The 25,221-nt window shown below is 45.0% G+C and overlaps 1 protein-coding gene across 1 annotated transcript in view; it reads right to left on the bottom strand.

The window, feature by feature from the left end:
* The window catches only part of LOC147671309 (glyoxylate reductase/hydroxypyruvate reductase-like), a 130,685-nt gene that overhangs the window by 57,130 nt on the left and 48,334 nt on the right, over positions 1-25,221 (bottom strand). Inside the window, exons 5-6 of the mRNA XM_086948085.1 lie at positions 17,140-17,228; positions 6,882-6,986 (exon numbers count right to left, since the gene is read on the bottom strand). Of these exons, the coding sequence (XP_086804211.1) occupies positions 6,882-6,986; positions 17,140-17,228 (194 nt within the window). The remainder of the gene's footprint in view (positions 1-6,881; positions 6,987-17,139; positions 17,229-25,221) is intronic.

Raw genomic sequence — 25,221 nt, 5'->3', positions numbered from 1 at the left:
CATGGTCGGAGAGAGAGAGGACCCCTATGTCGGCATTCGAGGCTAGTGCGAACATCGGGCCCGTCACTAGAAGATGATCCAGTCTCGCGTAGGACTTGTGTGCATGAGAGAAATAGGAATACGCGCGGGTCGCGGGGTGGAGGCGGCGCCACATGTCGTGCATATCGAGCTCCTCCAGCCGGGTACGAACCGAGCCCGAAAGCTCTCCCAACTGGTGGCGCCGTTGCACTGACCTGTCCAGAGTCGCATCAAAGACCAAATTCAAATCCCCCCCTAGCACAATGTGCCTATCAGAAGTGGACGCCACGTCTTCCAATGCCCTAAGCAAAAATTGGTCCTAATGGTCATTGGGGCCGTATATAGAGCCTACAGTTATCACCAAGCCCCCCACCTTGATCCTATATGCCAAAAGTCTCCCTTTCTGTTCCGCTACCTTCTGCAAAACCTCCCCCCTGAACCCCCTAGAGAACAAGAGCGCTACACCTGCCGTTTTAGAAGCACTGGAGGAAAAGAGCTGTGTGGGAAACTTGGGAGTGCGCATTCTGGGACAATCCTTGGCCAGCAGATGGGTCTCCTGCAATAGGCAGATGTCGGCCTGAGAGTTCTCCAACAGAGACAGGACGGCCCGCCTTTTAACCGGGTTATTCAGCCCCTTCACAGTCAGAGTAACAACTTTAAGAGCCATCAAGGAGCGGAACCCCAGAAACGCACATGAAGTCGGGCAAGGCCCAGCAAACGAAACACAGAGGCCACAACAAAAAACCTCAGCACACAGCGAGAGCAAACATCCCTACGGCACAGTACAGTCCCCAAACCCCAAAATCCCCCAACTGAGTGGATTCCCCCCGTCCCCCGAAACTTCACACCCTCAGCTCCACTCTGTCCCCAACTCCCATCCCCCCAACAAACCCCCCAACTCGAAACATTCCCCTGCAACTCCCCTTCCCACCCCCGCTTCTCAAGCCATTCAAAAAAGTCATTGTCCCAGTCCGGTCCCTATCGGACAAGGCCGTGGAGAGTCGATTAAGTGGACGTCCAGCCACCACCACCAGCACCCCCGTCCCCCCCTACCCCCGGAACCCTCGCACCTGCAATGATGAAAAGCTAATGTAGACTCCCCCCCGAGTACATTCAGGCCGTCAAGGCCACATCACTGTTCGCTGTCGCTCTGGAGGCCTCTTGGATAGCGCTCGACATGTCCGCCCGAATCGTGGGCGAGTCAGGTCGCTCCGGTGGAGGGGAGCGCCTCTCCCCGATCTGCTGCCAACCATCTCGAGTGCTTCGCCTGCGGCGCGGCGCCGGGGTGTCTGCATCCGAGGCTGTGATCCCCAGTACGGCGCAGACAACCTGGAGGGACCGGAGCTGGTGCAGTGTCCCGTTCCACCGGAAGATCAAGCGGAAGGGGTGCCCCCAAGAATACTGCGTTCCGTGCTCCCGAAGGAAGTCCGTGGCAATTTTGAAAGATTTCCTCTTCTGCAGCGTGACCATGGATAAATCTTGATAGAAGGCCACCGGGTGATCTCTGAAGCGGAAAGGCTGCTGCCTCAGTGCCTCGCGGAGAATCCGCTCCTTCAGGGGGAAGTCCAGCAGAAAGGCCAAAATGTCCCGGGGGGCGCCGAGGTTCTGCGGGGGCGGCCCACCCTGTGCGCTCTGTCGATACGGACTTGAAAGTCCTCCGACTCCCCCAAGATTGCGCGGAAGAGGGCCTCCAGGTAGGCGGTCACGTCGTCACCCTCCTCGTTGGACGGGACGCCCCGGACCCTGATATTGTTCCGCCTGGACCGGTTTTCGAGATCTTCGGCGTGGGCCTGCAGCTCAATCTGTTGCTCCCGCAGCCGCAGGACCTCCTGCTGCAGGTGGGTGATCTATTCATCTCTGGAATGACCAGCCTCCTCCACAGTATTAACTCGCTCCCCCAGGGAGACAACTTCTCTCCGGACTTCCCGGACCTCTCCGGCCACCTCTTGCTTCAGAGTCTGAAAATCCTCCCTCAAGGAGCTAAACAGCGATTCCAGGAACGATCGAGTCATTGGGGGCTCTCCGCCGTCAGCGCCTCTGGAATGGGCTGGGGAGCTCGGGGCGGCCTGGCTCCCCCCGCTCCGCAGGGCACCACGTCCCAACATGTCCGGCAAAGTTCGGTCGCCTCTCCTCTGACCCCTGGCATTTGACAACTTGGCGGGCGGGAGTCACCGATGGCCGCAGCTTGGTAAAGAGGCGCTCAAGGTCAAGGCCGCTGAGCCGGTCGAGCACTCCGTCGTCGGTCAGGAAGCACTGCAGCGCAGAGGCCCGGATCAAGGCTGGGCGGCCGGTCCGAGGTCTCCAAAATGGCCGCCCAGTCAATGGGGCCAACGCCCAGGGAACGAGGCCTACCTCCGTCACGGGTCCAATTGCAGTGCACACAGTCGGAGGGTAGGCCCGCAGGGCGAGTGACAACTGGGGCCGGCTCGCCTGAGCGTGCAAGTACTCCGGAGGCGCGACTCTACTCCGCCACGGTCAGGGGTGGGCCGGAGCAACCACGTGGAGCAGGCGTTCTCGAGCCCCGTTCTTGCGTAGTAGTCGCAGGCCAGCTACGCCTCCGTCGCTGTTCTCCGCTCAGCTCCGCTCCGCCGGCAAAGGCCGCCTCAGCGCCCACTCGATCGCCACAGCGCAGGTTCTCCGACAGGCCACTCGCAGTCTCCGGATCACGCTGCCGGGACCCCAAGCCTGAAGGTCTCGCGGCTCTCGGGCTTCTCACAGGCCGCTCAGCGGGCGCAGTTTCAGGCGGTATCCGGCCGGAATCATCACCGCCGCGGGACACCTGGGGTTCACCGACTGCTCCACACCACCGCGGGGATCACCAGGTGTGGTTACCGCTCGATCCGGGGGGGGATCAGCGGATATAAGCGGTGCAGGGTTCCAGGGGCTCGGGAGCTCTCGGCGAGTGCGTCCTCTCAGCCCGCCATCTTGGCCACGCCCCCCATACTTGCTTTTTTAAAGGGGATATTTGAAACTACACATTTATGAAAACATTACTAGGTCACTTTACACTTACAAGAAGCATCAGATATTACCTTTAATTGAATTTTGGATTACAATATGGACCACACCTTTGCTGCTGGAGTGGACAGGAAGACAACACAAACATGTTTGTTTCCTAGTGTAATGTAACTGGTGCTCGTTTAAAGCGCTCCAATACCTTAATATCAAGTTGGCATATTGCCATTTTGCTGACTTTTGACCCAGATGTCCCTGTTCCCTTGCTGCTGTTCCGGACTTTTGACCCAGATGTCCCTGTTACCTTGCTGCTGCTCCCGACTTTTGACCCAGACGTCCCTGTTTCGTTGCTGCTCCTCACTGTTTCTTACCATTAGCATACAGCCTGATCCCGAGTTTCTGTCTCTCTTCCCCCCCCCCTTCCCTCTGCCCGCAGCTCTCCGTCACTCGTCGCACCCCCCGCCACCCTTCGTCTCTCCTCTCCCCCCCTTCCTTCTGCCCGCAGCTCTCCTTGGTCTCAAAAGTTACATGCAGCGTTTTAAACTCTTTTGCTGGCTGCTGTATTCTGTGAACTGTACACCATGAAGCCCAGTGCTTAATTTAAGCCGGTGGCTAGAGACGCTCATTTTTGTAGACCAGGGCATTTTTTATCGTCAGACTTTGGTTGGTCTAAGCTGGAAAGGCAGAAAAGGTAGAAGACAAGGATGAAGAGAAAGATAAGCAAAAGGTGACAAAGGGAGAAACATTGGCGAAAATACTGCAAGATTAAGATAAAGAGACAGGGAGTGTAGGGTGGTGTAAAAAAAGGTTTGCTTGAAGTGGAATCAACTTAATCGGCAACCCCGGCATTTGGCAACAACACGCCTCTAAGAAAACTTTGAGCCTCTGCACTTTTGTTTAGACAAATTCCATGCTAATTTGTTCCTGCATTATTATTTACGTTTGAACTTTGAGCTTTTGTATAGCATTGCAAATAATGTGTGTTTTTTGCAGATTAAACAGACTCATGGCAGTTATCCAGCCAATAAATATTCATTAACTATCAGAGCTTTGTATCTGGCTAGATGTGTGCCAGGTTGAGGTAATATGTGCTTACATAATAACAAAATAAGGTAAGACGTGGTAAAAGTGAATACAATTACTTAGATTGGCAGGTCTCCCACCCCACCCCAGCACTCTAACACTAATCCTAGGACTGTATGTGTAAAGTTAACGCTGCACCTGAGATCACCTATTATGCTGCACAGTTGATTCCCACAACACTAAAATGAGTTTCAAGCGGTGAAATGTTAGACATTGCTCAAAACGATGAAAATTCCTTCAGACTATCTAAATTTTGTGATAATATATGGATGAATTGTAGCAGAAGTGAATTTCTTTTAATGACCTGTAAATGTGTTTTTTGTGCCGGGTAAACCGCTGTGCTGTTTATCATTTTAATATAATTATAGTTATCACAGAGCTCACTGGGACTATGTCTTCTACAGTGGAAATATGAAAAACTGGACCATTCTTTCAGACCTGACAGAGTGAGTGGCTCGATAAGATAGCAGGACTCTCCCCGGGCCGGACAGGGCGACACACTGCTGGTAGGGTGCCTTGGAAGCATGCGCACTTGTAATCACGCCATTATTATTTTTGTAGTGCGCTGCCTCCTAGGACATTTGAAGGGTTTTGTTTGCAACAAAATGGGGAAAACGTACATTACCTGCAGGGAGGCGTTAATTCAGAGTAGAGAGTGCAGAGTAGAGAGTGCAGAGTAGAGAGTGCAGAGTAGAGAGTGCAGGTGCAGAGTGCAGAGCTGCGAGTGCAGGGTGAGTGTGTGCAGAGTGGTGTGTGCTGTTGAGGGCAGAGTGTGAGTGTGTGCAGAGTAGTGAGTGCAGGTGCAGAGTGCAGAGCTGCGAGTGCAGGTGCAGAGTGTTGTGTGCTGTTGAGTGCAGAGCTGCGAGTGCAGGTGCAGAGTGGTGTGTGCTGTTGAGTGCAGAGTGCGAGTGTGTGCACAGTAGTGAGTGCAGGTGCAGAGTGTGTGCAGAGTAGTGAGTGCAGGGTGAGTGTGTGCAGAGTGGTGTGTGCTGTTGAGTGCAGTGTGTGAGTGTGTGCAGAGTGGTGTGTGCTGTTGAGTGCAGAGTGTGAGTGTGTGCAGAGTGGTGTGTGCTGTTGAGTGCAGTGTGTGAGTGTGTGCAGAGTGGTGTGTGCTGTTGAGTGCAGAGTGTGAGTGTGTGCAGAGTAGTGAGTACAGGTGCAGAGTGCAGAGCTGCGAGTGCAGGTGCAGAGTGTTGTGTGCTGTTGAGTGCAGACATGTGAGTGCAGGTGCAGAGTAGTGAGTGCATGTGCAGAGTAGTGAGTGTGTGTAGAGTAGTGAGTGCAGGTGCAGAGTGCTGTGTATTGGCAATGTAAATGACAATGCCATTTATTTATGATTTAAAGAAAAAAAAAGAAATGTCATGAGCAATGCCAATAGCTCTACCTTTAATGATGCCGAGACCATTGCATTGTAAATGCTTGTTTACAATGAAATGTTCTACCGTGGCCAATTAACATGCTTTGTGTGGTACAGCATTGGCAGCAACTATTTAAGTGCACTTTCAATGCATAAGATAGGCGCTGAACTCACTACAGTGAGCAGACAGACTGCAGCAGCTGCAGAGCTCAGCTGTAACTTACACAGGCGGGCAGCAAAGAATGATCTTGACTTGCTCTAAAAAGCAAATGTTATTAGGAAGGAGATACCAGTGAGTCTCAACTTAATTTTGTGTCTCTAGTATTGCCAGTGTCAATTCGATACGAGTCGGTGAACATGCAGTAGGGACGAGTTTTCCTGACCAAGCAACGGCCACAGCAAAGGGCATTCATGATGAGGCTGCACTGGACTGCAGGTGACCATTGGAGTGGCTGCTGCTGTCCCGGTGGGGGTGAGTCCAATACAAGCAATAAATAATGTACATTAGATAACGCCGAATGGCACAATTGGGTTTGAACAGCGGCTGCTGCGCTGCCATTGCAACCGTGGTTAGTCATGATTAAACTGGCTGCCGCCTGCTCTGCCGTGGGCGGCCGGGCTCGCTTAAATGCGTGTGTGACACAGGGGCAGCTCCTCCTTTATGGCGAGGAACGTCACCCCACTTCCTGCCAGCGCAGCAGGTACACACATTCATAAAATATTAAAAGATACAATTTTATCATGTGGCAGGCTCGTGCAGCTACAGCGCGATGGCAGGGGGCGGCCCGTTTAGTGTAATTGCACTATTACGTTAGCCCCCTGACAGTGAGCATGAAAGATTATCTGGCCGTCTACACCAGCCAAACGATCATGCGCACTTTGAAGCCTGCAATCCCACGGCTAAAAAAACAGCTGAGGGATTGCAGCCGCAGGCCACCAGCCCCAAAACGAGCGCTGGGTTAGCCTGCTCCAACCAATCACTGTAGCGGTTTGGATTCGAGAGGCACAAGGGAGGAAGTCCCTCCCTTTCGAAATGGTAAAGGTAGCCGCTGCAGTTCCTTGAAATGCTTCACCTTGCTGGACAGCTTTCAAAATGGAATGCCCCTCTTCAAAGCTAAGAGTGTATGTAACATGTGTTCAATGGTTAAACAACTCTTTTTCATCCATGCTCTAATCCCTAATGAACCTTTAAAACTGAGCCAAATTGGACATTACAGTGTTTTACAGTATACTGGAAAATTGGCACAAAAGGTGTAGCTTCATATGTTTGACTCCTAAAAAACATTCTATAAATATCTCAAAGGAGGATCTTGTTTTACCAACATTTAGGATCCTAATTTCTAAAATTGTGCACTATCTGGTATGCTGTCTACTCACGGTTACTCTACCTTTTTCTTAATTATAAATCTTACAAAAACCTCAACAAATGTGGGACATTGCCTCCCAATTAGGAAACAAAAATGGTTACCAAATTCAGCTTGAAGCTCTTCTGCGCTCTCAGGTCTGGGTTGACGTCCAGTATACAAAAACTTCTTTACACCAAAGGGTTTCAGACGACGGCCAATAGCCTGCCCTAAAAAGAAAAACACATTAGAGGTTTGAAGCCCACAGTTCTCCACTGGGTGATATGACCAGTGAGTGGCTGCTGTGAAAGAGGATATGTAATGGTTTGGCTAATTAAAGCTTTAGCTCTCTGATGGAAAACTCCTATTTTAATATAATACTTTGGGGGAGATTTACCTACTTTTCATGTAGCGAACTGCAGCAGCTTGCAAATGCTGCACAATGCTCTGTGAAAAGGAGAGCGCACCTTATTTACTAAAATAAGGCTTTCTCCTCCCCTCTCACTAGCTCCGGAATTGAAATCAGCTCCCGTGAGTCACAGAGACACCTTTGCGCCATGGTGCAAGGGTGTCGCCTTAAGTATAGCATAGGTTTGGTACTGGAAGAGTAGCTTGGCACAAAAGTAGTCCGGCTTAACTCAGAGGCAATGCGCAAATAATTTATGCAGCACAAAAATCAGTAATACAATTGAAAACACAATACAGGAAAAAACCCATTAAAAAAAATAGAGAACGTTTTAATAAATAAAAAGAAACCTGTACAACAAAAAACAATCAATAGGACCAAAGATATTCAGTTTCAATATTTTAAGTAAAAATAGTGCCTATTCGCACAAAGCGACACTCCTGGTCATCTGGCCGCACTAGAACAGAGGGAAAGTCACAAGTTCAGGCAAACCACAATAGAGCACGGGTTGGATACAAGGGCCAGGTTAGTCCTGCTGATAAGTTACCTTTTAAAGTCTGGGACAAAGAGTACTATTTGTGTTGGAGGAGGCTGAGCAGCGCAGCCTGTTGTAATGTGAAGATCCGGTCAGGCATCGCAGACAGTCGTTGCTGTAGCTTTGTGTTGGCAATCATCACAAGCTTTCGTTTCTGCAGCATGTAGTACAGGGCTCCCATTGCCGTTTGCCTTGGACAGTGGCAGTCGGAGCAAAGAAAATGTTTCACCACAGCACTGCATGGACAGTTGTCACGGATGGTAGGGTCTTGGCACGAACGGGCCTATATTTTGGTTGCAAAGCTCCAAAAATTCAGGATGGTCATCTGTTCTTGCAGGAGGAGCTTCCACAGATGCTAGCGGAATGCCCAGGAGCTGCAGGGGATTAGGACTCAGTCCAGTGGAGGCAAGCAGCAGGGTTCAGACACGTACAGGCAATTACATTTGCAGCAGGTTAGCTGGGAAGTTGCAGGGAGGTCTCTGAAACCTGTTGTGCCCCTGTAACTCACATAGGAGGTCAGCCAACTGACGATTGGAGTCACTCTGGGTAGCCTGGGATCAAGGTAAGCAGGTCCAATCTTCCTTCCTCAGATAGCAAGGCAGTCTTTCAAGCAGCAGGGAAGTCCACTGGCAGCAGGGCAGTCCTTCCTCCGACTCTTCCATAGGTCCAAGAGTGTTCTAATGAGTGGCTCTTGAGGTCCAATATTTATACTTGGGGCAAGCCTCTGCGTGAGGGGGGTGGGGGCTCCTTGTCCTACCCCACACCTGGATCTAGAAAGGTTTTCCTTTGGTCAAGGCTCCAAACTGTGTGTGGTGGCAAAAGGCAAGGCAGGCCTGGTGTCAGGTTCCATTGTGTGGGCTATAGGCAAGGACCTTTATATGGCAAGTTAAGCTGGGTACAGCTCCTCCCTAATGAACCCGTAAGGTTGGCCATCCTGTACACGCCTAAGCCCTCTTTGTGTCACTCTCTGGAAGTAATACTTAACCCCTAACGGCAGAGCCATTCACAGTCATGTGACCCAAGACACCGGCAGAAAGGCACAGTTGGGTAGGACAAGAAAATGCCAACTTTCTAAAAGTATCAAAAAACTAAGTTATGGATGGAATGCATCTCAGCCACTGGCGATTGCTTGGAGCCGCATCCCAATCCATTGTTTTTTGCCCACCATGCCACCTCATTTTGGACCCAGCCATTTGCTTGTTCCAAACTAAAGTGGCATGGTGTGCAAAATAACGATGGACTAGGATTCTGCCCAAGTAACTACTAGTGACTAAGATGAATTAAAGCATTCCATCCATCACTTTTTGTATACTTTAGTATGTCTGCCCCGGTGGGATGGGTATGCCTAGATGTGGGTCCAGTGCACACCGCGTCTCTGGCACCAAGCTATACCCTGCTGATGAGCCCATAACTAGGGCAAAAACGGTCCCGGTGGCTTGTTTTCCGGTTTAGGGAGGAACTGGCTTGGCAGTTCAGGCTGGACTGTTCACACTGAAACAGGGCCAAGGTTGATTTGCTTTTAGCTGGGTCCAAACTGAGTTGGCACATTGTGCAAAATAACAATGCACTGTGACAGGGCCCAAGTAATTGCCAGCAGCTGAGATTAATGCAAGCATTCCCTCCATCATTTTTTGGTATATTTAAACTTACTAAAAGTGGCATTTTCATAATTGTACTCAACTCTTGACTTTTCCATTAAAGAGGATCTTAAATTGCAACTAATTGGAGTGTAAACAACATCTCCATCTGCCCCCCCACCCCCATCTCAATTTAGCACTTCAACTTTCGGAGTTTTTCCACTGGCAGGACATGTAAAACGAAAGCACATATGTCCTACTTTTTTAATACAATGCAGCCTCTGCTATGTGTCTTTAGGGTCTACCTTAGTTGTGGCATACAAGTATTAAAAAGGAAGGTTTAAACCTGAAAAAAGGTATATTTTGCTAGGTTGAAACAGCATTTAAAAACTGCACTACAGGCTGTAGTTGCAAGCCAGAGACATTTTAAAAGGCTACTATAGTGGGGGGCACAACAAGTGCTGGTGCCCACTCGTAGCATTTAATTTACAGGCCCTAGGTACAGGTACCATTCTTTAAGGACATATAAGTATATTAAATGTACCAATCGAGTGTAGGCCAATTGTACCACAAATCAAGAGAGCACAAGCATGTTTCCACTAGTTAGCAGGGAAAAAGTGCACAGATTTCTTACGCTAATAAAAATGGGCTCAGCAACAGAAGGCAAAAATCAGGGGGGTGATCATGCAAAAAGACTAAGTTCCAGCAGAAAGGTTATTACTGAGAACTAAAACATTCTTCATCCCAAAAGGTAACATTTAATTTCCATAACAACCAAGTTTCTCTATGTTTTATTCTACATGTGCAGAAGAGACTGTTCTACTACTGGATGTCAGATTCATGGTTCAGAAAAAAACTACAGCATAGCAGTGACTTCTCGTTACCTCTGGAAGTTACGCTGGAGGTAATTAGACATCCAAAGAAGCTTTTGCTAGCTAGTGTAAATATGTGAGAATGGCCTGGTATAGGATGTCCACTAATTAAAGTGGGCACCATGCACAAGTCCAAACAACCCTTATGGTGATTTAAGAGGTCAAAGATAACCTTAGAAAGCTATGCAAGTGGTAGCTGTGAAGAGCAGCCTTCTGGCTTAGTCTTGACGGAATGCTAAGCAGCTTATTTTACCAGAATGCAACCTTATTGTATTGGTTAAATGAAAGGAGAACCCCACAGTAGTTATAAAAATAGGTATTTATTTTTAGAACATGCTCTAAATACTTCACAGTATCTGCTACATGCAGATTAACACAAAGCACACAATACTGTAGCACAGAAACAAACGTAAGTAGCATTAATACACAGTGGGCACCTGGGGAAGACAAAACATATACTAAAATAGTGGTGTAAGAACCACGACTCGAGTCAAGACAGTGTCTAGAGGTTGTAGAATCGCTGGGACACCATGGAACCACCCAAGGTGAGTAAGGAGGGACCCCATGGAGGACGGGTGCAGTGTGAGAACACTACCACATGCAACATACAATTCAATGGGAGAGTCGCGGTTGCAGTTTTAAAGTTTAAGGACCCTTCCCAGTGGATTACGAAGAAGCCCTTTGGATCATATGATGTTGAAGAGCCACCCCACCCGTGTATACCGTAGTACCAGAGATACCTATCCCAGGGAAGCTGGGTGCATAGGGCTGAAGTGGTGCCGGAAACCTCAATGGAGGACTTCAAGGAAAGGCCACTGCAGGAAAGAAGAAAAGTGTCAGTTGGAATCCAAAGGTGGACTTGTGTCGAAGAGTACTTGAAGCAGAGGGGACAGAGTCTGGGTCACTCAGGAGTGAACTAGGGCTCAGTAAACGAATTCCCACCGATGTTGGGCGCTTCAGGTGCGTTGAGGGGGTTTTGGACTCTGCAGCCACCAAGACCAGGAGACGTGAAGGACGACCAGGAGCCGGATACGAGCTGTCCCACAAGGGATGTCGAGTGCTGAGTGGAGTCGGTGTCTGGCTGGAGCACCAACAAGCCTTGGCACGGGCAACCCACGAAGATGGTCAAGAGGAGTTACGGTTCAGACCAGCAAGGCCCGAGATACTCACCAAACACAGGGGTTTCGGGCAAGCCTGGAGCAACCAGGGGAGCCCAAGTAAAGAAGTATTGACACTAAGAGGACCCACAGGCGGGAGGCACAGTACTCCCGAGGAGACCTCGAGCAGAATTACAAAGCAACAGCCCACAGAGCACTCAGGGCGAGGAGGCCGAAGTTCTTTGGTGGAAATGGTGCCAGAAGTCGGGGCTACTCGGAGCTCAGCGCACTTGTTCTGGAAACGCCAACAAGCACAAGCACTTGCAAAAGAACACAGTGCACAGGGATATGGGTATTGCAGCCCCCACCAGGGATTCGGACCTCAAACTTGGTAGCTCGGACTTCGATGGATGTGAAATCCACCTCTTGTGTTGCTGGAGCCTTCGGAGTCCACAGGAGCTCAGGATCAGCAGGCCGGTCAGTTGCATTACAGTGCTTTTGGTTGCAGGGGAGTGACTCCTTCACTCCAAGGGAGAGGTCTTCAGTTGTCCTTGATGCTCCACAGGTCCTGTTTGGTGCACAGGCACAGACAATGCTTTAGACTGAGAGGGGACAAAGTCAGGCCCAAACGAAGTCCAGAGTGTCCAGACAGTCGTAGTTCAGTGGTTTCTGGTTCAGAATCTTTACACGTCGAATCTAGGGTCCTACAGCCAGGTAAGCCCTTCTGTACCCACGGGAGAGGGCTGGACAGATTCAGGGGACCCTCCCAGGAGAGTGTCAGGACAGTGGGGAGGTTACTCCCATGTCCTTTGTCTAGATTTGCTCCACAGCAGGAGCCAACAGCTCCCAGGATTGGTTTGAACTGTACTATGCACAGGGACACCAAATGTGCCCTTAATGCAGACTTTCAGTCGCTGGCAAGCGCACCCACCCAGGCCCAATACACTAGATCCTGTCTGGGAGGTGGTGACACCTCCCTGTGACAGGATGCCTATTGTTCTGCCTTTCCCTGCTCGAGCTTGGCTCAGCAGCAAGAGGAGGGCAGAAAGGTGTCTCTGGGCGGCAGTAACCCTTTTGGGCTGCCCCAAGACTAGAAGGCTGGTACCGGGAACACCAGGGACCTCACAAAGCTAGTTTCTGAGGTGTGGAATCATACCTCCCACACCGGTTACCGGTGTGGAATCATACCTCCCAAACTGGCTAAAGGTGTGGGGGTACGATTCCACAATGTCTGATACCAAACACAATAGGGTTACTTTCAGCCGTGTTAGAGCTGGTCATCATGTGGTCACGTAAAGCAGCTCTAGATGTCGTAAATGGCTGCAGCATTAACAACCAGAGAGAATGGACTCCGTAGGTTGCAGGGGTGTTCTGCTCATGCAGTGGCACCCTCTCACTTAGAACCAAGCACCCTGCCTTCAGGATGGTCAAGGCCTGCTATAGGGGTGACTTATAGCTTTTAAGTGTAGTGACCCTTAGATTTAGAAAACCTATATCTTAAGTAAGTGGTGCATGCACAAACTTACTCAGGCTGCAATGGCAGGCCTGTGGATCTATTTTGCATGGCCTCTCATAGGTGGCATAACACATGCTTCAGCCCATAGGCGGGCACTGGGTACCATATACTAGGGACTGATTAGGATACCCCAGTATCAAATCTGGTGTTTATGTAAGTAAATGACATAACACTTTAGGGAAAAAAAGCAGATAAACTGGGGTCTCGATTAGAAGTATCCCAGTCAAAAACCTTCCTAAATTTTTTTTTTTTTTAAACGTTAAAAAATATATTATATATATATATATATATATATATATATATATATATATATATATATATTCACGGATAGCAGACTCGTCAAGCTGCTGGGCCAACTGCTGGCAGAAGAGACCCAGCCCACCAACGACATTTGGTCATAAACCTTTAGCTTGGGTGCTTTCTTCCAGGACTACACATTTGGAGTCATTTGGTTAGGACTACAGAATCTCCAGCATCAAGTCTACAGGGCTTTCCATACATTTCTAACCAGTTCGATGTAATTAAAATTGCAGCAACCGTAAGCATTGTAATAAAAAGTTATGAAGCTCAAAATGAATGGGAATAACCATAATTAAGAATCCTGTAAAAGGCCGGAGGAAGGTGGCCAGCATTCACATTTGAGTCAAGTAGCTTAACATCAGTTCTACAATTGGGCTATTCTCAACTGATTCCACAGAAATAACTCTTAAAATAGTGAAATAGAGCAGGGTAGAGAAGTTTTCCAAGATCATCAAGATAGCACATAGAAGACAGAACAAAAAAAAAGACCATCAAAGTATCACAGAAGGCAACTTTATAGTAGAGTCTAAAAAGAAGCATGCTTCTTTACTGAAAACTCTTCTTTCCAGCCGGTTTACATCCATGTGTTGTCTTACACACTCATGTACTCTTAAACGTCAAGACCTAACCTGAGCAAAAATGAAGGTTGGCGATTAAAGTTAATCCTTGCCGCCAGAAAAAGAGGTCCCTTTTCCAAGGGCCATGGTTTTAGCCAGTACTTGAAGAGAAAATAAAGATAACCTGCATCTAAGTACAGGTGCAAAGGTAAAAAATCAGATATTCCTTTTAGACACCTTAAGCTACCAGACCCATCGCAGTAGCAACTGCAAAATGTTGCAAGAAGAAATTTCCAACTGAGGCAAAACTGAAGCAGACTAAAAATAAGAAAGGAAGGGCATTCAGTAGATCACAGTAATCAGCCTAATCATAACACAATAGTTAAACTGAAAGTACTTGAAAAGACTAGGTACCACAAAAATAGGAAAAGAAAAAAACAAGGCAAACCCAAGACCAGGACACAGTACAATACTTTCAAAAAGATAGTTATACAAGAGTAATGCACATAGAAAATGACAGACCTAAGATCCTCATTATAAGTTGACTGCACAGGTACTCCCCAGGATTGTCACCCCACTCGATTCAGAGTTTATATGGTACTGGACCTCACCTGATAAAACCAAACATTTTCCACACTTGTTTATACCCGCTAGTATTGTTAACTCCAGTTCTGGCATCTTCCCATCAAATTACCAGGAATCTAAACAAAAGCACCAGAATGGGACGCCATCACAAACTGACCATTGTTAGACAGGCTCTTTCAGACCCTTTTGTGGTGTAGTAAGACACACATTTTCTTTACTAACGCATCCTTCATCTTGTAAAACAAATTTGTGAATGAAAAGGAGGGCATCATATTGGACAGAAAAATTGTAACCAAGGAAGCCCCACCTCCTTCCACAGCAATAGCATTTTCCAATGAGGCCAGAGCTCATAATGGAAACACCAAGCAGTCAAGAATGAAAAGAAAAATGGCCTGCATGATGCACCCAACCTGCATGAGGAAAGGCACACACACACACATATATATACAAACACACACACTATTGCACAACACCACTATTACTCAGGTAAGAAACATGTGAAGGAGTGCCATTTTACTGACATGTCCATTACTTTTATATAGAGGACGGGGAAAAAATTGGAAAAGTTGGAAACATCCATTATACAACTCCTTTGAGACAAAAATTTAAAATGGAGTCTCAAAGTTTCCATCAAACATACATTTTTAAGGACAATTCATAATACTGATAATGCCGATTAAGTATTTGGTGCCGAAACCCTAGACTCCATATTCCACTGCGGAATATTGAATTCAAGCTTTGCAAACCAGCTAGCGCTGAATTTGAACTGATCATGCACTACCAGTCTCCTTAATGGACCCCAAATTCGTTAAATAAACTGCTTATATATTCTTACATCATACTGAAAACTGATATCCAGAGTGGTTACAGTATAAAGATAATACACAAGAGTCAATCACTAAAGTCCCTCAGATGTGAAATCTACTAGAGGTACAGTAACAAAGCCTGGAGGGCTTCAATGGTGTGGACTAGGTGATATCCTGATTCAATGGAATTCTAAGGTGTGCCAGGCACCTGGAAGCTTAGGCTCGAGCATGGCGCTTAAGCGGATTTCAGGACATAAATAAACTCTTTGCCTTACTCTTGTTTGGAGAGGAAATTGGCCATGATTTGTTCCATAGTTTTGTTGTTGAGAGAAACTAGGACCAGGTTCTCAAAACTGACCTTACAAAGGGGAATGGCACAGGCAGGTACTAAACCATTAAGCACATAATTCCACGCCCTGGTCAACAAACATGTACAATTCCATTTTAACTTGAAAGTCACTTAAACTCCGCAAGTTCAAGAGTGTAATTGTCACATGTGTACAATGGTATACAACCGTTTCAACACAACTTTTACAACGCATACTGTTTCAACGCACACTATTACAACGCAGGATCCTATATAACAAATGCCTTTACAACGCATGACATTACATAGCAGATGCTATTACAACGCATGCCATTACAACGTAAGTATTGGTAAGTATATTATTTTATTTAATCATTTTTTTAAATTAGTTTTTTTAAATTAATTTAAAAAAATTAAAAATAAATTAAATAAATTAATTTAAGTTTTTTTAAATATGTAGTTTGGGTTATGGGGTACAGGGGTATTTTTAGGGTTCAGGGCTGGGTTTTGGGGTACAAGGGTATTTTTAGGGTTCAGGGCTGGTTTTGGGGTACAGGGGTATTTTTAGGGTTCAGGGCTGAGTTTGGGTTTTGGGGTACAGGGGTATTTTTAGGGTTCAGGGCTAGGTTTGGGATTTGGGGTACAGGGGTATTTTTAAGGTTCAGGGCTAGGTTTGGGTTTCGGGGTAAAGGGGTAAAGGGGTATTTTTAGGGTTCAGGGCTTGGTTTGGGTTTTGGGGTACAGGGGTATTTTTAGGGTTCAGGGCTGAGTTTAGGGGTACAGGGGTATTTTTAGGGTTCAGGGCTGGTTTTGGGATACAGGGGTATTTTTAGGGTTCAGGGCTGGGTTTGGGTTTTGGGGTACAGGGGTATTTTTAGGGTTCAGGGCTGGGTTTGGGTTTTGGGGTACAGGGGTATTTTTAGGGTTCAGGGCTGGGTTTGGGTTTTAGGGTACAGGGGTATTTTTAGTGTTCAGGGCTTGGTTTGGGTTTTGGGGTACAGGGGTATTTTTAGGGTTCAGGGCTTGGTTTGGGGTAAAGGGGTATTTTTAGGGTTTTGGGGAACTGGGGTATTTCTAGGGTTCAGTTTTAAAATAACTCATTTAAATAAATTAAAAAAAATAATTTTAATAATTTTATTATTTATTAATAATAGTTATTTATTAATAATAGTTCTTTAAAAAATTAATTAAATATTTATTAATTACATTTTTATTTATATATATTTACAAATAAATTAATTACATATTTATTAATTACATTTTTTAATAAAATAATATACTTACCTATACTTACGTTGTAATGGCATGCGTTGTAATAGCATCTGCTATGTAATGTCATGCGTTGTAAAGGCATACGTTGTAAAGGAATGTGCGTTGTAAAAATTGCGTTGTAATGGTGTGCGATGTAAATGTATGCGATGTAACGTCATACATCCGTGTACAATAGGTGATCTCTGAAAAAAGCTGTGATAGATTTAGGTTGGTTTTAGTTTACAGTTTAGTTTTTACATGCCAGAAAACAAATACAGCTGACCAATCAAGTAGTATATGGAAAACAACAACAATGGAAACTGCAATGTACTTCAAGTACACAACAGCATGCATGCAGAACTGGAGATCTTCAGTTCATAGCAGGTTCAAACAATATTGGCAGAGCAAACCACAGCAACTCATATTGGCCAAGTATCTTTAAAGGAACCACCGCTCCCCACTCTATCTTTATTTCACTCCACTGCAACATTCCCCCACATGTCAATGTACTGCTTTTAATAAAGAGAACATGTATTAAAAAAGTAAAAGCAACTAGGTAAAAATAAACAGTTACCTATTCTTCCCAGTCCGATAACTCCCACAGTGCTTTCAGATAGACCATATCCACACATCCAGAGGGGTGCCCAGCTCTTCCATCCACCACTATACAAAGGTAGAATCAAAAGTGAAAGTACACAAATATCAATGACTGTCCATTCAGAAGCTAGAACAATGGAATGTGTTCCTTTTAAAACATGTAGGTAAGTTAATGACCAAGCTCCACAAAGCTAGGTATTAAGGTAGGCATCATGCAATGGCTGATTTGCTTCTCTAGGCAAAGTGATCTCTTATTACTCAATAAAAAAAGTTTTGTTTTTCTACCGCTATACGTTTCCACATGCATTTACGCCCATTAAGACTTAAAATTCATCAGCAAAAAACATTTTTAGAAAAGCTATGAAAGCACATAATTTCAGACCTCGAAAAATCATTAAAATGTTACTAGACCTGCAGGTCTAGTAAGTTGAAAAATCTACTTGACCTATTTGTGATGCAATTGACCCATAAACTAGTCTCATTGTGTCATCCTAGGCAAATATTTTATTTTGCAGAGCCACCTTTTTCTTCATGACCACATATGAGAGCACCTTCCAATAAGGGAGTTCAGCATTCCTGCTGTACTAAATAAACCGATTTGGTTTGATGTAATATACTACATATTTGATCCATGCATAAGAATCTAGCCCCCAAATAAAGTAAACATGACCCTCACTTGCCTCTTAGTTCACTAATAGTTTTGTCATCAGGGCAGGAGCAGGAACGTTTCTCAGTTCACCTTATAGAACCCACTTTTAATAGATTACTAAAGAAGGCAGTGGTAGTGCACTGTCATTTACAGAAAGCGCAGTTTCCATTGAAAAAGCCAAAAGCATCCCCACCAACATGCAGTTTTACTTATAAATCTATCTAGTACATAAACAATCTGTGGAAACTGGATTTCTGCAAATATATTCATCATTTGCACATCACCAAGTAAATTGTTCTGATTTGCTTTCATCCTATTAAAATATTTTTTCATCACACAATTACAAGCCAAGGGTTTTCATAACTACTGAAATGTATTTTGAAATGTGTATATAGTTCACTGTTTAGCTATTGTAATTGTAATTGTAAAGGCTCTTCTATAGCGCATGGCTACTCGGAAGCATCCCAGAGCTTAGGACTGACCAGAGGGAGATGGATTGCAGAGGATGCAGAGGCCTGTGTTGTCTAGATTTTAGGGAACAGGACAGTTTTTAGCTTTTTTCGGAATGCGAGTAGGTTAGGTTCTTGTCGGAGAAGTGGAGGAAGAGCATTCCATAACCTAGCCGCATTATGCGAAAAAAGACGGCCCCCTGTGCGGGCCCTATTAATCCTGGGAGTTACCAGAAGGTTTTGCTGATTTGAGCGAAGGTTCCTGGATGGTTTATATGGCCTGATCAGGTCATCTAGAATGGGGGGGCCCCTCCCGTAAAGTGTTTTATGGACCGTGCAAAGGGTTTTGAAGTGAACCCGCTCCTTTATGGGAAGCCAATGCAAGGTGCGTAGCGCAGGTCTGGCTGATGTACAATGGCTGATACCCGTGAGTAACCTCGCTGCAGAGTTCTGGGCAACCTGGAGTTGTCGGGTAACCGAGACAGGGGCTCCAAGATAGAGCGCATTTCCATAGTCCAGCCTAGATAGAATAAGGGACTGGACTATGGTTTTCTTAGCTGTTTTAGGTAGCTGAGGGAGGATTTTACGAATTGTCCTCAGCAATCCGAAACAGGTGGCCACTGTCTTTCTTGCCTGGATCTTAAATGACAACTCTGCATCCAACCAGAAACCAAGACTTTTAATCTCGGTCTTTGGAGTGGGCCCAGAGCCCATGCAGGAAGGCCAATGTGTCAAATTATCGAATGTGGCCTTTTTCCCTAGTAGCATCAGCTCCGTTTTTCCCCCATTCAATTTCAGGTGGGACGAGTCCATCCATTTCGCAACCGCCTCCAGGCAGCTGCAAAGATTGGATGGGAGGGACTCCACCTGATTTAGAGAGACAACTAGCTGGGTGTCATCAGTGTAGCTTACTAGTTGGATTCCAAAAGGAGCTACTACTTCCGCCAGGGGTGCCATATACACATTAAACAGTGTGGGGCTAAGGGAGGAGCCCTGTGGCACCCCAAACTGTAATGGTATTGGCAGGGAACAGCTATTCTTCGAGAAGACCTTGAAGACTCTGTCACCAAGAAAAGACTCCAGCCACATAAGGGCCTTGCCCATGACCCCAATCCTTCCAAGACGAGATAGGAGGACACGGTGATTCACCGTGTCAAAGGCGGCACTGAGGTCCAGGAGGATAATGGCCGCGCTGCCACCCGCGTCCAGAATCCTCCTGGAATCCTCGACCACCCTCAACAGTGCTGTCTCCGTTCCCTGTCCTCTCCGGAACCCAGTTTGAGTCGGATGAAGCAGATCATGGGCCTCTAAAAAAGATGCTAGCTGTTTGTTCACCCATTTTTTAGTAAGCTTACTGATGCCAGGGAGAAGGGAGATGGGACGGTAGTTGGAGAAATCGAGGTGTGGCTTTTTTAACAGAGCCCTGACCATGGCCAACTTCCAGTCTTGGGGTACCATACCGGACTCAAGCGAGGTGTTGACTAGATTAGTGATGTGCGTACTAATGTGAGGCACAGCCAGGTTTAAGATGTTCATAGGGGCAGGATCTAGCGGAGAGCCGCTCTTTATGGAATTGAAAAGCGGGGGTAGAAGCTCTGCACTAAGGGGGGAGAAGAAGGGGAGACAAGGCAGAACGGGATCAATATCGTCTATCGGAGAAGGAGTTAGTTCTTCCATGGGTAAGGGTGGAAGGGAAAGGAGGATCTTTTGAATTTTAGCGGCGAAATAATTTGCTAAATTATCGCAGTGAGCGCCAGATTCTTCAGCGGATGCTGGTGAAGATGGCGGGTCTTGGGCTTTTAACAGAGATTTAACTATCTTGAACATCTCTCTTCGGGCATTGGCAGAGACCTCAATTTTTACTGCATAGAAGGTGGATTTGGCCATATTAAGGGCAGATTTATATATTTTTATAGTGAGTCTGTATTTATTTTTCTTCTCTTCATCAAAGTGTTTTCGCCACTGCCTCTCCTCCCGTTTACATTCCTGTTTAAGGGACCTTGGGTCTGAAGTAAACCAGGGTTGTTTAGTGGGGCCTTTCTTATTGGCGATATATTTTTTTGGGAGCACACAGCTATTCAAATGTGTTCGACTAAAACAAGACATCCTACAACCTTTAATTCACACTTTTTGTACAGCAAGTTTGTCAGACAGTTAACTTTATAAAATCCTCGAACTTTGCAGTCAGAAAAATTAAAGTAATTGTAGATGTAAACTGACTTTTGACCTCCGTCTCTCAACAAAGAATAAATGTGAGAAGATAAAAACAAGATTTAAAGGAATCTTTAAACCTCCTTAACATGTAAATGGATCGGTAGCTTGAAACATTGTGTATGTGTTATAACAGTCTAAGCGCCAGGATGCCCGTCGGGTGACAGCCATTGCGCTATACAAGTATGCCAATACATACATACATACATACTTTGTGAGTGAGCAGAACATCTGTTTGTCAGTTTGCCAGAAGGGACGAGGAGGTCCTAAATATACCTCGCCCTGATAAAATCTGATTCGCTATAGCGAGTAGATTTGTGGAGATCTGAACTTACCATAAACACCCACTGACCTTTACAATACTACTTCTGTTTTCACAGTGACTAGCGGCGAAGGGACAGCAACAGGTATGTTAAAATCAAGACATCTTCTTTTTTCCCCCCACAAAAAGTTTTTGCCACCAGTTCCCATTGGCAGCATAGGATCCCTCAGTAATTTTAAAGAAAAAAAAGGCACATTCACTCTATAAACATTAGCAAACAGCTGGCAATTACAACATTTCTGGAAAGGCTATGATCGTAGCTCAAAACCCTTCACTCCCGACAAATGAGGAAGAACCACCACCAATGGGGCTTTAATCCAATATCTTGGGAAAATAGCTACAAAAGCAGAACTTAGTTAACCAGGTGATACTGGAGCCACAAATACATAACACGATCGGTTCCTCCCTACGAAGGGAGGAGTCCTGACAGGAGCATAATAAAGTTGTACAAAATCACATTTCACGTCTCTCCTCAATGAACCTTACTGAGATTTTTCAACATGATGGACCATGCAGCCCAGGAAACAATGGGAACAAATAGTTCCTAACAAATTCTCAACTGATTCAGATACCAATATTATGCTGCGATGGAACCACAGATGTACTTAAACTTCAAACAGACATCAACCAATGATATTAACACGGAGATAGAAAAGGAGAATTCAAACTGGAGAAATAATTCCGCACCGAAAAAATAGGGCCTTATTTAGAATTTGCTAGACAGGGAACTCCTTCATAAACATGGTGTACATCCCGTCTGCCAGGAGAGGTCAAGACTATAATGCACATGTTATGTGACAGTGTCCAGTCTGCCAATGTCTAAATACACCCTAAAACCACTGCATGCCTCTTCAACTTATGAAACAGAAAGAAAAAGAAAGAAAATCCATGTCTGACATTTAACTTGTAGAGACACCATTTCAAACCCCTTTAACTCATCTGGCAGCAGTCTAGTTAGTTTAATAATGGACAAAAAATGTTGTCGCAACAAGAAAAGCCAGAACTAAAGACTCAATGGAGGAACGCATGTATGCCTCCCAAAGGTTAAAAAAAAAAAAAAAAGAAAAAAAGGTATTGAGCGGTTTTCTTAAAACAAGCACGATTGAGCAGCCTTTTTCCGTTTGTAGTTTATGGAGATGCATTCATTGCATACTGTGCTGTGATAGCCGTCCAAATCTGATGGTGCCCCTTGTAAAGTGCAACATCTAAATCTTTAAAACATAGGTATCCCTGAATCTATCCTGAATAAGGCCCACAAACCGAAGGATACTCAAAGCCGCCTTATTGTTTTACTCCAGGTATTCATTCTACTGTGACTTCCTCTACTTCTATACTACCATGAATTTAGAGGCGAGCCAACAATCATAACTGAAAAACCTCAGGTTTTAGGTTTTTCATAGGGCAATCAAGATTGCCTAGAGAGGGTTTTCTTACGGCACCACATTTATTCAAAGAAAAGGTATATTTAGAGCCACGTGGCTCCTTTCTGAGCAAGATGAACGACAAATAAAAATATGTTCCTTTTCTATTCGGAACTTTAGACACTGATACTGCGACTGTGGACATTCTGGGTGGACACCAAATGTAGACAAACTGGTGAGTAAAGCCATTATTTTCAGGGCAGGTCAACAGTGTACAGTTCAGATCTTTGCCATCAATTTCAGGAGCTATAAATCAATCAGGCTAAATAGAATAACGGAACGACACAAAGTCGCGCAGGGAAATGGTCTTGTAACCTCCAGATGTAAAAATTGACGAGGGAAACAGGTCTTTCCACTTTAGATCTACTTGATTGTCTCTATGCAATACATCCGAAATAGGACCAATGAAATCCCATTCTGGTCCCCGTGTCACATGCAACGGGTACAGCCTCAAAGTAGTTCTGTCCTTCATCTTCTCGAATGTCTCCTATAGGATGTCGCTGGAGCCCAACAAAACCCAGATGCCCAGCGTTGGGTTCAAATGGACATTCTGTTTTTTGCCGTTTAAAAATTAAAAATAGGAAGGGGACAGACTAGAACCAGAGGAATGTTAGACAACTTGGTTCTTTATAGGATCCAGAACGATCCTGGGAACATGGAGCACTAACCACTCACCATTCCTCACTAGGAACTGCGGCCCATTAAAAAAAAAAATAATCATTCATATGAGGTTCATCCATTTACCATGACACTTGCAGGATTTTAATGCATTATTAGTGCTCACAGAAATCCTGGTCTACAACATAATATTTCAGGATGTATGGTATTGTAATTGCATTTATATAGCGCTTACTACCCCGGATGAAGCATTGAAGCGCTTTTTTCGACGAGTAGCACGCTACTCCGGAACCCATAAAGGATTAGTGTTGGATTAGTATAGTGAAATATGAAAGTGATAGAAGTTAGTTCTGCGCTCCTCATTTTAGAGTGAGACCAAGGCTTTTATCCTTTGTTTTTTCATAACATACAATAATTCAAGGACAACAGTGTTCATTTGTACCTGCCCACAGATTAGTTTTCTCGATAGCCTATATTGGCCATATGCAGTGTTTTAGGTCTGTGCTCAAATTGTACAAAACAATCCCTAGGCATGTTAGTTCTATTTAACAATGATAATTGCTAAATGATACTCAAGAAATGCTAAGTGTGCAACTAAACAGGACTCATAACATTATTTGATTCTTAAAAAAATATTTTAAAATGTAAGATATACAATGTTTGTATGATTACATGACAGATTAAAAACATGCTTCATAATCCAATTGTCTCTCATTGGGATAATGGCAACATGATCAGAGATAAATAAGGTTATGTCAACAAATCACTTGATATTATTTGATACTTTGAACCCAATAGTTGCAATTATGAAAGCATTAAGATAAAGTCACAGCTGCATCGAAATGAATAACAGGTATGATAAAAACAAAACAAAAAAAACAACATGTCATTCATTTAGTCAGCCAGGAAAGGAAAAATTATTTCCCCAATAAATATATCCTTGCTGAGAGACAAATGAGGGGTGGATTCGATGATGGATAGATCTTCGTGGAATTGAGTCCACGAAGATCTATCCATGATCAAAGCCACCCCGCTTAATGTTTTCATAATTACAACTAATGTATTCAAAGTATTAAATAATATTAAGTGATTTGTTGACATAACATTATTTCTCTGATCATGTTGCCTTGATCTCAATTAGAGACAATTGGATTATGAAGCATGTTGTTTTTAATTTGTCATGTAATCATACAAACATTGTATATCATAGATTTTTAAATATTTTGTAAGAATCAAAGTATTTTATGAGTCATGTTTAGTCGCACACCTAGCCTTTCTTGAGTATCATTTAGCAATTATCATCGATGTTGTTAAATAAAACTGTAGTTGCCTAGGGATTGTTTTGTACAATTGTATTTTCTTTTTTATTTTTTTTATTTTTTTTTGTACAATTGTATTTTCCCTGCCTTATGAACTGATATCAGTAACAAGGGGGTCCTGATACATACATCTGTGCTCTCCCAGGTCTTCTTTTCAAGCTCTAATTTCGCAGGAATATGTACCATTTCGCGTGTAGGTCTTGGTTCACAAGAGGGTCTCTGAAATCAGTTGGGTAGGGTGTAGATCCTTAGTACAAAAGGTCAGCCCCAGATGGTGCAATAAGGAGATGCTTTTTGGGTGGCAGAGTGTAGTGTTGCGAAACTGATAATTTACGAGAAGACTCTCCCCTTCATTGGGGCACAAAAGACAACTCACCAGGTAAAACCAACTGACTTACTCCGCTTAAGTACCAAATTACTTAATTTCAATGGTAAGTATAGCAGACGTAATCAATATTCCACTGTAACAATATATGGGGGAGAAGTTCCACTTGCAAGTAAAACCCAAATCATATCAATGAACATACATGTGGGAGCTATTCATGCACTTCATATCCCAAGAGCAAACTACCCCACTCACCAATAACTGCAAGATAATTTACTAGATGGGCTGCTACAAGACTTCCATTGAATCCCAAAGTGCTCAGACTGGCATCTTGTCAGTCTTTGTGGCCCACCGCACAACCCAGAGTAAAATTAGGGACTGTACTCCAGCGAGGGGGCTTGTAGCTCTTTGATGTGCACTGAGCCGAGATCATACTTACTGTTCCTCTGCTTAGCTCTACACTATGCCACCTAGCAAGGCATAGGCTACTGCATTCATCCAAAGGTGTAGGGACTAAGAAGACTTCAGCTCAGAGGTGGGCAGTGAAACAGCTCTGGAGGTGGACCCCATGCAACTCACACTTCCTGGAGCTTCAAAAAACAACCTCAGGGCCAGTTAATACAGGTTGCCACCAACTTAATGTAGGTTTTCCCTCCCTGGGACCACAGGGCAGATTGGATGGGAAAGCCCTATGGTGCAACTGCATTGTACGAGGATGTGCCCTCAAACACATATGGTTAATTTT

Source organism: Lissotriton vulgaris, unplaced genomic scaffold, assembly GCF_964263255.1.
Source record: "Lissotriton vulgaris unplaced genomic scaffold, aLisVul1.2 SCAFFOLD_2606, whole genome shotgun sequence".
In the NCBI taxonomy this organism is placed as follows: Eukaryota; Metazoa; Chordata; class Amphibia; order Caudata; family Salamandridae; genus Lissotriton; species Lissotriton vulgaris.
This window is presented reverse-complemented; position numbering and strand designations above follow the sequence as displayed.